Raw genomic sequence first — 16750 nt, 5'->3', positions numbered from 1 at the left:
CTTGGGATCATATATATTAACAAGAATAACAATAAACCATTTACTAAATATTGACCATAAGCCAAACACCATACGAATCACGTCAACGGCATTAACTCTTTGGCGCCTCTACAACCAAAGATGTGAAATCACGTGGCCTAGGTTCACTCTTAGTATGTGGCAAATCCAGGGTTCAGTCCCAGGTAGGGGGCACTGAGCTCTTAATGTAAGTTTCTACTTCTCTAAGTTCTCCTACTAACGAATTTTCTTTAAACAACATAGAAATGACACTTAAACCACTTTTAAACACCTTTCTCTATGTGGGAAATATTAATTATGCTAATAATAATTAACACTACCTCGTGTTAGCTATTGCAGGCACCATATCATCCATTTGCTCATTGAATTAACAACTATTGAATTACCACCAAATATATGCCAGGTACCGTTCTGGGTACAAGAAAAACACATATGAGCATGACATTATCTTTCATGGACTTTACAGTCTTTTTGGAGAAACAGAAAGTAGCTAAATCATCACACAACACTGTAACTCTAAACAGTGCTAAGTACTATGCCAGGAAGTCTGGAGTGTTCCGAGGGTTAGTCAGTAGACTTCTTTGACACAGTCCGAGGACAGGGAAGGCTTCCTGACTAAGCCATTTTTGTAATGAGAAGGGAAGGTGGAGAAATGTTAATTATGGGAGAAGACTGCGCTCTGGGGAAAGGAGAAGAAGATGGGTCAGATCTGGGATTTGGGGGATTTTGAGGAACTAAGAGATTAACCAACTGGCTGGGGTATGTTTAGGAAGAAGAATGGCCCTAGATGGCTGGGAGAGGCAAAACCATGCAGGCCTCGCTAAGGCTTTTCTCTTTAAGAGACAGGGTAATTCATTGAAATGACGGATTACTTGTGTTTGAAAAGATCCTTTGGCCTTAAGTGTGAAGAGTAAATTGCAGGGCAAAGATGCAGGGGGGTCAGTTAGGAGGCTGCTGTGTGAATGTGGGCTGGACAAGATGCTAGCTTGGACTGGGCAAGGGTGGCAGAGATGGGGGAAAAATGGATGAACTTAGGAATTATTTGGAAGTCATTTCCACAGGGTTTACTTTGAGTTAGATATGTGGAGTGAGCAAGAGGGTAGTAGGATGTCTCCCAGATGTCTGGCTTATGTAGTATGCATTGTTTCATTGGGTTCTCACAAGAGCACTGTGATGGGGATACTGCCAAGTCTCAGGAACCACGTTCAGAGTGTTTCCAGTCACTGTCCATGGTCATACAGCTTATCCATGGTAGAGCCAGGATTCATTCAGGTCTGCCTGAATCTGAAATCTGGGCTTTGGATGGCTGTTAGACTGGGGAATGGGAGGAAAGTACATGACCCATTGTAAGAAAGGGAGTGTTAACAACAGCAGTTAAATGCAGGATTTAACTGCATTTAAATAAAAGAAGTGGGCATCACTCAACTTAAAAAAATACACGCATCCTCAGTGCCCAAGCTCTTATGACATCCGTGCATGTTTGCATGTGGTGCTATGGCTATCCCTATGGGCTCAATAAGAATAAGATTAATATCTTCAGTGAGTATGACTTTGTTAAATATCACTCATAAATAAATAACACGTGATCATTGCAGAAATATGAACAAATACAAAAAAATAGCAAGAAAAAGACAGTGAAAATCTCCTGTAATCCTCAGAGGGGGGAAAATGCTTGCTTGTTTTTAATTAAACAATGCCATACTCTATGATTTACCACCATGGGTATTTGGCAGAAAGACCACTGGAGACCCCAGTTCTAAACCCAGACTTCCTGATGATTTTGATTTTGGGACAGGGTGGTGGGAGGTGGGGGTGGAGTTAACCTCTGGGACTCTAGCTTTCTCCTTCATAAAATGGAGGGAAACTTTGCCCCCATTTAATTATCCCAGACCTTTATGGAGCCTGAGTTAGCATGTGACTGTGCTGGGCATACTGGTGTCCTTATAGTGAAGGGGTGAAAAGCACAGCTTTAGAGTCTCTCAAACTACTGTGTGGCCTCTTCACCCCTACTTGGTTTCCTTATTGGTGAGGTAGAGGTAATGATATTAAATTCACGGCGATGTTTCGCTCACATGTGTGCAGACTACTTGGTGGCTCGGCGGCAACACAGAGCAAGCAGCCAGCACGGGGTAGTCAGAAATGTCCACAGATACCTGGCAGGGCAGCCGTTTGCCCAATGATCTTCTGTAGCCTAGACACTCACTCTGGGATGTGATAGAGGGGGTGAGGAGAGGAGGGGAGCAGAGTCCTGGAAGGCCCACTAGCCTTAACTGCTCTCACTTCTCTAAGCTCTCCTGTTGAGCTGCATGGAAACCACTCTTTTCTTTGGGTACTTGCCATAGGTCAGACATTGGCTAGACACAGAAAGAAGTGTACTATTTAGACCTTATTCTTCAAGAAGAAGAAACATCGTGGGGCTGGATAGTAAACAGGAAAACCCCCAAATAAGGTAATCAGTGTTGTTGTAGTACTATGAACAAAGGGCTGTGAGGCAGGGGGGTTGGGGTGGGGGAGTGACTCATTTTGCCTTAGGGAACCTGGGAAAGCTTCAGGGAGAAGACCTGAGCCTGGCAGGGGAGGGTAGAGTTTGCTGGCTGGAAAAAATTGAACGGGTGTCAGCCTGTGTGCTCCTGAAGAAACCTCTTCTGAAACTCTCAGGCCAGGAGACCCTCGAGATGCCAAAGCCACTTGGAGACATCTGGTGCCAAAGTAGAGGGACTTGGGGTAGGCAGGTGAGGCTCAGCGAGGCAGGCCTCTGAATCCATCAGGCTCCCCACTCTGCATTCTGTCCCTGTCCTCCACTGTCTCCCAGGTCCCCTTGCTGCTAACCACTTTCTTGCTTGAGGGACCCTTTCTCCCTCTTAGGTCTTCCGTTACTTACATGGTCTTCAGCCTCCTTTCTCCCACCCATGAAAGTATGCCAGGAGAAATGGATCAGATGTGAATGGGGGAAACTGTGGTGCAGTTTGTATGGTTTACGTGTCCGTGATCCCCCTTTTAGGGATATTGGCATTTCAGTTCTTTGATTTTGGGGGAGTGAAACACTTTGGTGCTGGAATCCCATGCTATCTTCAGATCTGTGGTGGATTCTCCCTAGCTTTAGGCCCTGGGTAGCAGGTGTGTTTTGTTTGGTTGTTACAGTTTTGCTGTTACTGTTGGTTAGTGGTAATTCAGTATCACTCTCCAGTTTGTCACCAACCCCACCATTCCCCACTAGATCAATTATAGCCTCCTTGTCTGACCCTGAGCTCACCTGCCTGGTCTGAAGATGTTAGTGTACGTGGCCCCCTGTGTTAGACTTTGTTATTTCTTGACTTCTCAGTTGAGAATTTTATCAGTCCCTCCTCTAGTAATCTTCTCCCTCAGATTTTTGCATTTATCCCTTTCTTATGCAGTTCTACTGACAACACTGGGTCCTCAGTGCTGGGCAACGTACTACAAGCATTCAGGGACTCCCTCCTATTTACTAGGATGGAGTCCAGACCATAGCACCTGTTACCAGGTCATTTCTCCCATGTTCATAAAAATGAGAATTGAGATGGCCGTTTCTCTTAAAATAAAACACAACAAAGAAATTTATGATTTTAATTGATTCTTAAATGAATAGATGACATGAATTATTTAGCCCACGGTGTTTTCCTTTGCGACATTTGAAGGGAGCTTATCAAATCCAGCTGCTGGGACATTTCATCAGCAGGACGACAGGTTGTGCATTTGGGAGGGAGAGGTTGGATGAGGACTTTTTGGGGTCGTGGGGAGGAAAATAAGGCCATCCCGGGAACATACCCTAGATGGGTCTAGACTTTGTCTACACTTCGGTTACGTGGGGAGATGGTGCATATAATGTGGTATCTCCTGGGGTGAGAAGGGTCAGCCACACGGACTGAATGTCTGAGTCAGCTGCCTGTGTCACAGCCCTCCCCTGGGAGCCTGCCAGGATTGCCGATTTGGTGGAGGGCTGCTTTGCCCAGGATTCGGCATCCCCGTTTCTGACCTGTCATTATTCCCAATCATCATCCATTTCAAACAGTCAGCAAGGCAATAACATGAGCACACCAAGGTAAAGAAAAGGAACTTGGATTATGAGGAATAAAAACTCTGTCTCACACGTGGCACCATTAAATAGCTCTGGCAGAGACATATTGTTTATAGTCAGCAGTTGTCTGGAAAATAGATGTTTACTTGTAGTGAGTGTATTAAGATCTTTGCCATTAGGTAATATATATCCTGCATTGTGTCTTCCCTTACAGAAAACTATGTTGGAATAAACCCTCAATTAACAATTCTTGTGGCAATGAAAAATATTAAACAGCAATAATGTTCTATATTGGCATTTCTGTTTATTAGAGAGAGAGAGAGAGAGAGAGAGAGAGTGATTGAAACGCCAGGAGTCTTTCTTTGGAAGGTTGGCCTTTTTAAAATGGTATATTCCATTTAAAACTGCAAGTGAAAGATCTGCTAAATAAAGATTAAATTGCTTACAGAAAAAAAATGTCCCTAATATTCAGCAAGGACATCAACACACCGAATTTCCCTGAACCATCCATCTTCTGATAAAAAGGTATATTTTAATACAACCACATGCATCAGACTCTCCTGTCTCTCCGAGCTTCTGTAACCAGGGATGATACAAGATATTTCTGTTACAAAATAGGAACTCGGTTCCCACAGTTCTTCTAGAACAGGGCCTGGGTCTTATCTGGCTTTTGACACATTGTCATTTCTCTGCCTCCATTTCCTTAGCGAACAGACTTGTGCCCCCACAATACCAACATAGGAATGGATGGTGCTAATCCCTTCAAATCCTGAATTCTGTTACATTCTAGCACTTATAAGAATCCACTGGTTTCTGACAAGTCCCAGATGAAGCCAGGGGACTCTTGCAGTCTGAGCAGCTCATTCTAGGTGTGCATTTCTCTGGGGTTGGGGGTGAGTGACCTATTTGGAATCTTGGTTCCTTGTATGTAAAGTGAAACAATATGCTCACTTCAGAGGTTTATGGTTAGGATTAATTAAAAAAAAAAAACAAAACAGGAATTCGAAACCTAAAACAGATTCTGGCAGATAGTTTTTGCTCAATCAATTCTGTTAATATGAAATTTTCAGCTAGGGCAAGGTTGGTTCCCTGGTCCCTTTGAAGCTTGAATGATGGCCTGCTGGCAGGAGCAGCAGCTGATTCTCTACCTCTCCCCTGGCCCTTAGTTGGGGCTCATGCATAGTTGGTAAATAAATGAAAGATTGCTGGAACAAGCTCCTGAGTTTTCACTTCCAGATCTACCAGTGGTTACACCAACCCATTTTGCCCGACCACACATCCCAGTTTTCTCTGTCTTCTATTTCTCTCAGTGGACTCACCATTTCAATTAGTAGCGTGGGAAAAACTGTTGCATGTTATCCTAGAGCTCTCTTAAACCCAATCAACAAATACTTACTGAGGGTGAGACAGGTGAGCAGAATGAGGTCAGGAAAAAGAACTCAGCGTAGTTTCTAGAACACTGCTCTGCAAATATATATGGTGCGGCAAAAATCTAGGACAATGGTTTGTCTTTATTATTTCTTTTCCATTTTAAAATGATCTAATGAAGTAAAATGAATCCTTACCCTCTGGTCCTGATTTGTTATTCCTTGCCAAGCACCCATTTCACAATATAGGCTCACCTGAAACACTCAGACCTGCTGTCACAGTAAGCAAGATTTCCTTTCTCTGTAGGTGCCAAGGAGATATCAACAGGGGTTGGAAACTTCTTAGATTAACTCCTTCGCTCCTTTGGGACATCTTCTGTACTCGATAGTATGGGTGTTTGGAATTCTGAGCAGAACCGAGGAGAGATGGACAGCATAACGGCCACGACTATCTGTTTTTTATTTCCCAAGCTAGCGAATCTTGCTTTCTCCCTTATAGTATTTCCTTCTTTGCTTGGTTTCACGGAAATGTTTTAATATGAAAGTTTTGAGAATATCCTGGGATTAGAGTCTTGGAATGAACTTTCCTGCTCATACGATCAGCCCCTTTAGTTTAAAACTATTCCACTTAAAAACATCTACTTATAACTACCAGCTGCTGGTTCTTTTTTCTTCATACTCACGGACACACACAAAGACACATAGAGTCTGCACATGTACACACACACGCGCACACACTCCCCTCACATGCACTGTATATATGTAAACATCCAGAAGGAACAATGCATTGTAAAAATTGTCCTGTTGAGTTTGTAATCCAGTGTGAGTTACTGAGTGCTGATAAGTAAAGGAAGTTCAACCAGACAGTTTAATCCCCCAATTTCCTGTCTTCTAATCAGCCCCTGATTCTTTTGGTTTTAAATTAGAAACATTCCTGACAATATTCAGGACAGGTGAAGGAAAATCAACTAGAAAATAAGTAAGGACAAAGCATTTATTTTACAGTCTAAAGTTCACAGGAGAAATATGAGCGTAATAACAGGAAATCAAGATTTTTAAAAAGATAGTGCAAGAACATAGGCTGGCTTGAATAACCAATCACATTTCTGAATGGAGTGCATTTGGATCATAATTTGATTTAGAGGAAAAAAAAATAGGAACATAAAGTATTTGCGTCTCCCTAAGCTTAGCAAATGGTACTTTAAAAGATGTTGTACAAGGCTAACCTAGAGAAAGTGATAAGGACAATTTCTTAATATATGTGAGAGAGAAAGATAAAACGGTACTTTATTCAGATTTTGCTTGCAATCAATCATTGCTAATACTGGAAGAAAATAATAGTGTATGGACATTTTTGAAGTAAATGCAAATTCTTGGAAATTAATATAGTCACACATATTTATAATGGTAGATAAAAATAAGACAAGTGTGCATTTAAAAATAAGCATAGGCAGAGTGTGCAAATGCTTGAAATAGAATGTGTATAAATATGTTTATCACGGACACTTTCTTTTGAAAATATACTGGGTACCGAGAATGATATGATTTATTATTTACTGAATCCCCTCATTTTGATTCTTTTCATTTATAGCCATTGTAGCAATTTCCAAGTTCTTTTAATCATCATCCCGAAAGAGCTAGAGCAAAAGCATAGAGAAATCTTCATTAGGCAATGTCTTCAAAAGAATATAGAAGACAATCACGAACAACAGTAGCTCAGTTGAGAATTAACCATTTAAAAATTGAAATGATAAATACAACTAAAGTTGTGAATCCAAGCAAATAACAACAACAAAAGGTTGCATGAGATAGGAGTTCCTGGGTTTGCATCTGCAGCAGTTAGGGCTGTCAATCATTTGAGAAGTAGGCTGGAGTTGAGAGTTTTTTTGAATTGTTGAACACAGTAAGACAGTATTTCACAGTCGTACCTTGCTTGGTAAACATACATATCTACTTTTTAAAAAGGCATTTAAATTTCAAGGCATAGCATATCCTTGCTACCCAAGTATTTTCCTGGCATACAAAGTCTGAGTTGTAAAAATTTGAATTAAGTGCTGGATAATTCTTGACCGAAAAATTACATGGCGATTTCTAAAAAGAATGCTTCCAAAATAAGTTGTTGGGAACCTAGCATGGGGAGAGAGGGGTGGCAGGATGATTTAATAGTCTTCATTTCATAGTAACTATGAGTTTTTAAATTGGATTGAAGAAATAAGACAAACGTGTTTTGTAATTCAGATAAAAATCATCCCACAGTATCTTATCAGTAAATCACTAAGAAGAGGAGGCTGTTTATTCTGCCTTCGTTTGAACACCATGTGGGTAGAATGGAGGTAATTCTACTGGACAGAATTATATTTTGAAGCATATGCATGCTTCCAAGGTGCTTCTACTCCTTTTGGAGTGGAGAAAGATTTCATGAGGGTTTTCTTTAGTTGCGTGTCGAAGGTTTCAAATAGAGATGTCACAACATAGCTAGATGCAGTTGATATGCAATATCTATTTCTTGATTTGCATGATTAAAGCATTACAGAAGTGGCTCAGATATCAAAAGATTGCTCATAAATGACAGCGCCAAAGGTAATTACTGTTAAAATGTACATGCTCGAACCCTGGTCGCTTGTTAACTTCTAAGTTGTGTTTACAACTCTTTGGGTTGGAGTAAAAGTTCTCATTTGAGTTTTCCATGTCAAGACCTCTCTCCCACTCCATTTTGATACCAAAAGAGTATTTAGCATTTCTTATATCCTACATCTGTCGAGACGGTGTCAGCTTTAGCCCAAAAAAGCAATAAAAGGTAAAGAAGGCCCTTCTTATTATTTCCCATTTAAGAATATTTGTTTATTGAACAAAAGTAGTCTTTTGTAGACAAAGCTAAAATTTGTACTTAAAAAAAACAAAAACAGCCCAATTAATTTAGTCAACCAACCTTCAGTTCGTTATCAAAAAGTGCAGTTAAAACCCTACTGTAAGCTGGGTGCATTATGATAGGGGGTGGGGATAAAGAGGGAAAGAGGAGAGGGGTTGTTATTCTCAGCCTTTTATTAACCAGTTTCTTTCATTCTAGTGGGTCTTTATTATTTAGAAAAATAAAAATGGTCTGGAGCTCTATCTGTTCTCACCTAAAAATTTGGAGTAGGTCATGGCTGTCTACAACTGGTCCAACATATGCCCCCAAACTAAAACAAACAAACTCATTTGCCATACAAATTGTTTACGATTCATTAAAAAGCAAAATTGCATATCCCGGTGCTGGCAGCTGAGGCCGAGCCTCCACGGGCGGAGGGGGCATTCACTGAGTTGCCTTTGTATGCTGGGAGGACCAAGCGGAGGTTCCCACTATGCAGCCCGGAGTCTGTGCAACCAGATGACGCATGAGGTAATTTTAAAGCTTTATTTGCCTTTAGTGTGAAACTCAGATCTTGTACTGTCCTTTGCTTAAAGAGCCGTATCAGCAAGGAGCAAGTCTAATTTTTTTTTTTTTTTTAAAGTTGGGGAAAATTGTTTGGGGTAGTTAGGTGACGGTCTGGCGGGAGAGGGAGTGAATTCTATTCAAGTAACGAGAAGAGCTAAGAGAAAATGTGAAATGTCTCTTATTTTAATTAATCCTTTCCCCCCTTCGTCAAAGTCCTCAATTTCCCATCAGTAGCGGGAAATTTACATTAGAATTATTTGTAACTGGCAAATATAAAATGCTGTGGTATGTGGCCACCTTTGAGGGAAATAAAAAATTGATTTATTCTCTATGGTAACTTCTACAACTTCTTTAAAGAGCACTCTGATCTCTCACCCTTTTTCAAAGCAAAGATCTAGAAGCATTGAAGTTGAGAGAAACTTCCTGTCGTATGCAGCCTAAACAGCAGCATGTGAGCTTACAGCATTGTTTATTTTTAGTCAACTGCATTGCTAAATGTTTCCACCACTTTTATATTTTATATTCCCGGCGGTAAAACATCTGTAAAACAATTTTAAATGAAAAGCAACTTCCAAGTAAACTTTACAAAAAATAAATGACAGTTTTCCAAGTTAAAAAAAAGAGGAGCATTTGGTGATCTTTGCAAGAAAAAAAAAAGATAACACAATTTGCCATAAAAAGTAACAGTCTATAAAATCTATGAGCTCTTGAAATACAAGGAAGGAGAATGTCACCCAGAATATGACATCAGCGTGCAGGGTTTTTTTTTTTTTTTTAAGACTTACAACTTAGCTTAGAAAATAATAGCTAAACCAATCAGTATATTCTTTTCTGGTGTTTAACAAGCTGCACAAGGCGAAGCAATAGGCAACATCATGGCATACAAGTAAACCTTGTTCTTGCTGGCAGAAACTCTAATGGGAAAATAAGTGCCCTGAATAGTTCAAGATCTGAGTGGATAGTCTACTGCTAGTCTAATTAATCAAAAAGTGCAAGTAACATTGTCCTGAAATCATTGGCAAAGTTTCTATTGTCTAGTTAAGAAATCACAAGTTAAAATACAATGTACACACATACCCACAACCACCTTTACTCAAGGGTCCTTAGGATGGACACACAGCACCCCAAGAGCAGCCGAATAGAATCCTGCGGTAGCTCACTTTTAATAGTCTCTCAGTCCTCAGAGTTCCTAAAACTTGCCCAAATGATACCACCATTGGTCCAGGAAGGGGAAAGGAGAACTCTTTCCGCAGATCATGCAATGAAACCGACCATGTCCTGTCTTGTAATTCCATTCGTCAGTCTCCCCCTTCAACACCACTCTCTCTCTCTCTCTCTCTCTCTCTTTTCTTAAACTGATATCTATGTGAAATGAGCTGAAGTTCACGGTCCAGTTAGGAACGGATAATACATTCATTGTCCTGGCAGCAAACTTTTTTTTCACTCCCTGGAAGAATTCACGCTTGCCACAAGAATAATAATTACGGAAAACTGGAAATGCTCTGCTAACGAAGTAATCCTTAACGGACACCACCCTAACGAGGGCAGTGATGATGTGAGGACTCCCTTCCGCACAGGATGCGCATCTCCCGTGACAATAAGCTATTGTGCGCCCTCCCAACTCACTCTACCTCTTATAGATCCAAGATGTCAAAGGTTGTCTGGCCTGGTTGACCATGACATGTGAGTTAACTCATTCTGCGGCTGCATGGTAGAACTTTATTGAAACTTTATTTGCACCCAGAATAACTAAAAGATAGAGCGTGTGGGTCTTTTCCCACTCAGAGCTGGAGTTCCTCAGAGATTTAAGACCTGCTCTGAGGTAAACAAATGGGGAAAAGTTAGATGAGAGCTACGGGTCCCCGGATGGAAAACAGGGAGTGGGGACCCAGAGTTCTCCCACAGGTGACTTCAAGCACTCCAATTAATGGGGCAGGACGGGAATTCACCCAGGGCTTGTCTCTCCCCAGCTCTAACACACGTCCTCAGAAAATACCACAGCCAAGGAAAAAAACCAAGTACCCCATAGTCCCTGAAAACAAAAGTAAAGGGGGCTGCAAAGCTAGAGAGAGGGAGCAAAACCTGAGGGCCCGAACAAGCGTTTCATTTCATTTTTTTTTAAACCCCAAGACCAACTTGGCTAAAACACCATCTCCACCTTAAAACTTCTGCTACTTTAAAAAAAAAAAAATTAAAAAATTAAAAAAAAAAAAAAACACAAAACCAAAAACAAACAACAACTCTCAAACACTGTCCCATGGAAAACCAGGGCAAGCATTGCTGGGAACTCAGTCGCAGAGTGGCAGAGAGAGGATGGCAAGAGGAAGCAGTGTGAGGCTGCTTCACTGAAGAGTGTGAAAAAAATCAAATGTGAATTTGATGAATGTGAGGTCTGGGACATTTTGTCAAAGAGGGAGGGAAAGTAGAAAAGGGAAAAAAAAAAAAAAAAGCAGCCCGGCTGCCAACTCACCATCCACCAAGTTCTGGCCGAGATGTCGTAGCAGAGCTGCCATTTGATGGAGCCGTCGGAAGCTTTCCCTGCCATTACGCTGTCAGCAAGCTTCATCTGATGCTAACTCACGGGAGATAAGACACCTAATTGAGAAAACATTTGCAGTGGCATGTGGGGCAACATGTAGTCCGGTCCATACCATATGGAATCATGGGTAAAAAAAAAAATCTCCTTGACAATGAACCAATCTCTCACAGACCCAGTGGCAAGGTGAAGTGGAGATGAAAAGTCTTCTGCTCCTAGCACTGTCTTCTCTCTCCTTTTTAAAAAACAAGGACCCACTGCTACACATCAAAGAGAGGCGGTTAAAATTAGGGCTTCATCACTCAGATGATTTTGGTCTGCAAGGTTTTTCCTTTCCTTCCAACAACCAATCCCCCCTCTTTTTTCTTTCTCTCTCTTTTTCTTTCTTTCTTTCTTTCTTTCTTTCTTTCTTTCTTTCTTTCTTTCTTTCTTTCTTTCTTTCTTAAGGAGAATAAAGAGATTTAATAGGACAAAGGCAGGTAGTGGACTGCGGAGGGAGATCGCCACAGGCTATTAGCCTAAAATTTCTGCTTGACAGATGGAACTGCTTAGAGACTATCATGCGATGTTTTGGGCTTTTTTTTTTTTCCTGCCCTCCCCCCCCCCCCCCCGACTTTAGGTCTGATTCAGTATCTGTTTTTCACAGCCACTTCTCTCAAGAACGTGAGCTGTGCATTTAAAAAATGTTTAGTTCAGTTTTCCTGTCTTACACATCTCATTGGAAGCAAAGCAAAAAGTCTAAAACTAAATCTGGGAACTGCTGAACAGGTTTTCCAAGGAGGAAAAAAAAAAATACTGGGGAATAATATTTCTTTTTCTTTTCCTTATTTTTTAAAAATTAATTCATTAGTTAATTTGGTCGTGAAGGAACATAAACATGAGATGACAGTGGTTGAATCCCTTGATTTTTGGTTCGTCTGATATTGTATTTAGGTGTGTGTTTTTATGTGAGGAAATACAGTACTGATATTTCACAAGTTCTAACCTAGGCTAGGCTATGCGCCATCTCTGTTTTTTTGGTGTTCTAATTTTTTTTTTAAATTAATTCTGAGCTTTTTGATTCTCTGTGAATAAGGTGATCAGTCATTATCAATTTCGTTTAACACAATTCAGACTAAACTTGACATGAGTAGTTCCTTATTCAGGGAAAATCACATCTGATTTCCTTACTGTAACCAAGCCATTTTCTTCACAGGGGTTTTTAACCACACATCCTCTCTTTAGAGGGAAAAATAAACCACAGCACGGACCTACCAATAAGAGTGACTGTAAAAATGATTTTTTTTTTCCTTAAGTGAGAAGTCCAGGCAACTGCTGAATTTCAAGTCATTTTACTCGAGGACTAAGAGGGGAGAAGAAGTAGAGAGAATACCGTGTATTTGTTATATTTAATTCTTTTAAACTGTGTCAGATTAGGAACGGCAGAAATACCTTTATAAGAGCTGTGTACCAGACACATCTTCTTTCTTCCTCTATTTTTCTGGATATAACTGGTTTCTTGATCCCCAAGAACCTCTCAGTGATATTACAGTTCTCTACACAGCAGGTCTTCTGTATAGGCACTCCTAAGCCTGGGGGAATTTATCTACAGCATTTTTCAGGGCGATTGAACTGTGATTATTTAAGAACTTGTGCATTTACAGCCCAACTATCCAGTGGTTTTTTTCCTAGTCACATTTTCAACTGTATAATATTTAGATGAACTTATTTAGGACTCATTTTAAGTTCCAAAAAGGTTAAGTTTGGTAGTCCCCCCCCCCCCCCGCTGCCCAATTCTAACCTCTTTCTTAGTAGTTGTTGTTTTAACTCTTTAGCATAAAGTAAATAGCTGTTTTGACAAAAATAATTTCAGCAAAGTAAATTTTATCCAGTTCTATAATTTAAAACACGATGCCCAGACTGTTTCTACAGAATGAGCCACAAATGTAACAAATAAGATATTTTTTTCCTCTCCCACCCCTCATTGTAATGGGATATTTCCCCCCCTAATAATATAGGAGTGGAAGGTGGTATCTGGAATTATTATGAAATATGGATATTGTCATCACTTTTAGAAGCATCTTTACAGTTTTTATTGCTCTGGAATTACCTTTCAGAAAAAGAATCTGCAGCAACAGAGGAAATGTTAAGTTGCCTTCCGTGTCCACAAGCAAATGGACCTTCTGTCAGGATCCTGCCCTGAGCTTGCCAGCCAAAACATTTGTTGTCTTGTGTAACTGCAATGTCATTAAAATGACCTGGTCTTTGTGCAGTTCATCATTTTGAGAAAGAAAAGGAAAAACGCTGGAAATTCTACATAGAACATAAAATAGCATAAACCAAGGGGGGGAAAAAAAGGGAAAAGGGAATAAGAAAAGAAATGAAGCGGCATTCTGCATTTGAATGAACCTATTTCATCTTTTCCTACTTGCCTCTGAAAAGCAGACAAAACCAAAGTTTCTTCGCTTTAGGGTCTTCTCAGCATTCTCCAGGGCAAGGAGGTACCTGGGCATTTTGGATTCCTGGGCCCACAGCCTTCACAATTTGTAAGTTTGTCCTGTAGCAGCTTCTGAAGTTGGAGGTGTCTCTTATCTGAGCTGCTGCATTTCTGCAACTCGCAACACCCCGTCCAGGCCCATTATTTATGAATGAATGGGGCAGAAGGTGAACTGCAGTCCAGATTTTACTTTGTGAATGATGGAATACCCGGGAAGATCACAAGAGATGACACAGTAGTTTTGAACAAAGAAATGAGAAATATTATTGGATAATAGTGTTTTAAATCCAGAACAATTAGGTGCATTTAACTTTATCATTGTTCTCTAAGAGGCTGGTGGATGCTGTCCTTTCTCATACAGCAATCAGTCTTTTCACAGTGTGGCCCGTTGTTAATAGCCTTAAAACAAGATTAAATAAAACATGTTAAATATTGCAATTATTGTGGGAAATAAAATTATTTGGTGAGCATAATGGGGAGCAATTCAAGCATTTAACATGATCCAGGAAATGCTACTCCAAACAATTGCATTTGCTTTATGCATTTTTCCCCTTTGATTGCTGACAGATGCCTTTTTGGAAACAAACATCTAAATGGTTTGCTTTCAGTCAGAAAAAAAAAAAAATATAACAGAAAGTGGCTACATGTTTTGAATTTAACTCTTGTCATTTGAATACTTCTTTCCACTGCACGTGAATGAATCAGAGGCAAAAATAGGACCCTCATCAAGAAATAGCCCCATCAGGATTTGGACTTTCTGACTTCCTTTGAACATGATTTAGAAGAAGTGGGAATCCTCTAGCAATGAAGTCAAGTGGTGGGTTAAACGGCTGGGCAGTCTGCACGGTATGAGGAATACAGTCCAGTGACTGTGGGGGCGCATTAGAAAGGGAATTGTTTTCTCATAGCATGAGGCCTCTGGCAAAGAGCAAATTACTTTCCAGACTCTTTCTGGCTCTTGTGGCCAAAGCACCCCAAATCAACTCTCCCCTTTTGATGAATGGGAAGAACCTGGGAGAGCTGGGGGGAGGGGGGATTCCCATCTGTATCTTTGCTGCAATGCTCTTGGATAAAGGCTTCAAAGACTCCCCTGCCAACAGGTGTACAATACTAAGGAGTGGGTCGGGTTTGTCATATGTTGCTAAAAGGCAACATGAAATAGTATATTAATGATTTTCAGAGGCTGGAGAGTAAGCAGAGTGGTTGCTGAAGTCAGAGTGGTTTTCTGAAGTCAAGTGTCCATATCCTGGCCTTACTTACCGTGTGACCACTCCCAGCTTACTTAACCTCTCTGATTCTCTGTGTCCTAAATGGGAAAATGAAGATAATTACTTGAGTGGATAGACAGATGGATAGATAGATATGGTTATTTAGCAAAAATCTGTATGAAGTCAGTAGCTCCTGATATGTAATGTGTGCTCAAGCTATGTTGTTGCTTTGGTATTGATGTTTTATTTTTATTATTCCTCTGTTGAGTTAAATCTCCTCCCCTTCCCTTCTAATCCTATCTGGTGAAGCTGAATTAGGTCCCTTTTCTTTGATCTAAGAGTCTAATAATAGTCTAATAATCTAATAATCTTTTAATAATCTGTACCTTGCCCCGTTGCAGCTCCTAGCACGGTCTATGCATTCTTCTCATATTTGTACAGCATTTTCTTTTACCTTGGCTTAGACTGTTGCTTCTCCTAGTGCATCACCAGCATTTGCAAGTCAACTTCTGTTCCTGAGACCCCAGTCCTCAGTGATCTCTAACACTTTTGAATTTCTGTTGCCTTTCTTATCTGTGTGATTCATTGGTGCTTCACATAAATTCACTACATTGTCCTTTATCTTTAATGAATATATGCCATTCATTCACTCACTCACTCATTCACTCATTTAACAGCAACTCCTGCAATGTAGGCAAGTAAAATTTTCTTTTTTCTCCTTTTTTTTAAAGCTTTGTTTCTAGAGCCATTGGAAAATTGGAACTCTAGGAGAAGAGTAACTGGATTTGGAATGCCCCATATAATAACAGCTAACACGTATTTAGTACTTCCCTTTAAAGCCAGGGGCTGTTCCGAGATCTTTTTATTTTCAGTAGGTCCTTAAGGATATAAGATCTAATATTAACCCCATTTACAAATTAAAAAAAAACAAACAAACAAACAAACAAAAACAAAACAGGCCCCAAGAGTTGAAGCAACTTATTTAGGGTCCAGGAGTTAGAGATGGAAGGATTCAAGCCTAGGAATTAAGACTCTGGAGCTTCTCCACTCTGATGTTGCCTCTTGAACCATGAAAGAGGGGAAATAACAGGACTTAGCACCTGCTGTGTGCCAGAGAGTTTCTAAGGTGCTTTGGGGTATGAGAAGTCATTTAACCTTCACAAAATCCCGAGGCAGTTCGTATTATTATCTTAAGTATTGCAGGTCAGTGTCAAAAAGGAAGAGGCTTGCCTAATGGCACGTACTAATCAAGAAGAGCAGAGTCCACCCTATGTCTATTTATCTAAATGTTTTCTCAGAACTACTCTAATTAGGTAGCTCTCAGAAGATTTTTAAAAATTTCTTTTGTAGGTTTGGACGCTGGGCTTAACAAATATGTTTGGCTTTGGATCTCTAGGCTCTTGGAAATCAGAAATTAGAAATGTATACTTTTACTTACACTGTAGAGAAGTTTGGTTTAGGGCAATAGGTACTTAAGACTTCTTTTTCAAAGCCTGTATTGAAGAGGGATTATCTACTATTAATACCTAGGTCTTTTCTCTAACCTTAATAAGGTGGAAAATCCTAAAATGGTGTTCAGGACATCAGTGTCTAACCTTGAAAATGAGTGTGTACTCACATGGAAGCATTGGAATAAGAAGAAGAATTTACACAAAATGAAAGGCAGTCTAGTTCCTCCAATGTCCAGAGAAATG

At 40.2% G+C, this 16750-nt stretch overlaps 1 protein-coding gene and 1 long non-coding RNA gene across 8 annotated transcripts in view; one reads left to right on the top strand and one right to left on the bottom strand.

The window, feature by feature from the left end:
* Nucleotides 1–11461, bottom strand: part of NFIA (nuclear factor I A) — a 567374-nt gene extending 555913 nt beyond the window's left edge. For all 3 annotated transcript variants that reach the window (XM_082687848.1, XM_082687851.1, XM_082687849.1), the window contains exon 1: nt 11307–11461. In XM_082687848.1, coding sequence (XP_082543974.1) covers nt 11307–11402 — 96 coding nt within the window. In that variant the 5' untranslated portion in view covers nt 11403–11461. The remainder of the gene's footprint in view (nt 1–11306) is intronic.
* The window catches only part of LOC309842890, a 256676-nt gene continuing 248629 nt past the window's right edge, over nt 8704–16750 (top strand). For all 5 annotated transcript variants that reach the window (XR_014299824.1, XR_014299825.1, XR_014299826.1 and 2 more), the window contains exon 1: nt 8704–8800. This is a non-coding gene — a long non-coding RNA (uncharacterized lncRNA). The remainder of the gene's footprint in view (nt 8801–16750) is intronic.

The sequence above is a fragment of the Mustela nivalis genome (genome assembly GCF_964662115.1).
Source record: "Mustela nivalis genome assembly, chromosome: 10".
Classification (NCBI taxonomy): domain Eukaryota; kingdom Metazoa; phylum Chordata; class Mammalia; order Carnivora; family Mustelidae; genus Mustela; species Mustela nivalis.
Note: the sequence above shows the minus strand (reverse complement) of the source record. Positions and strands in the feature narration are given on the sequence as shown.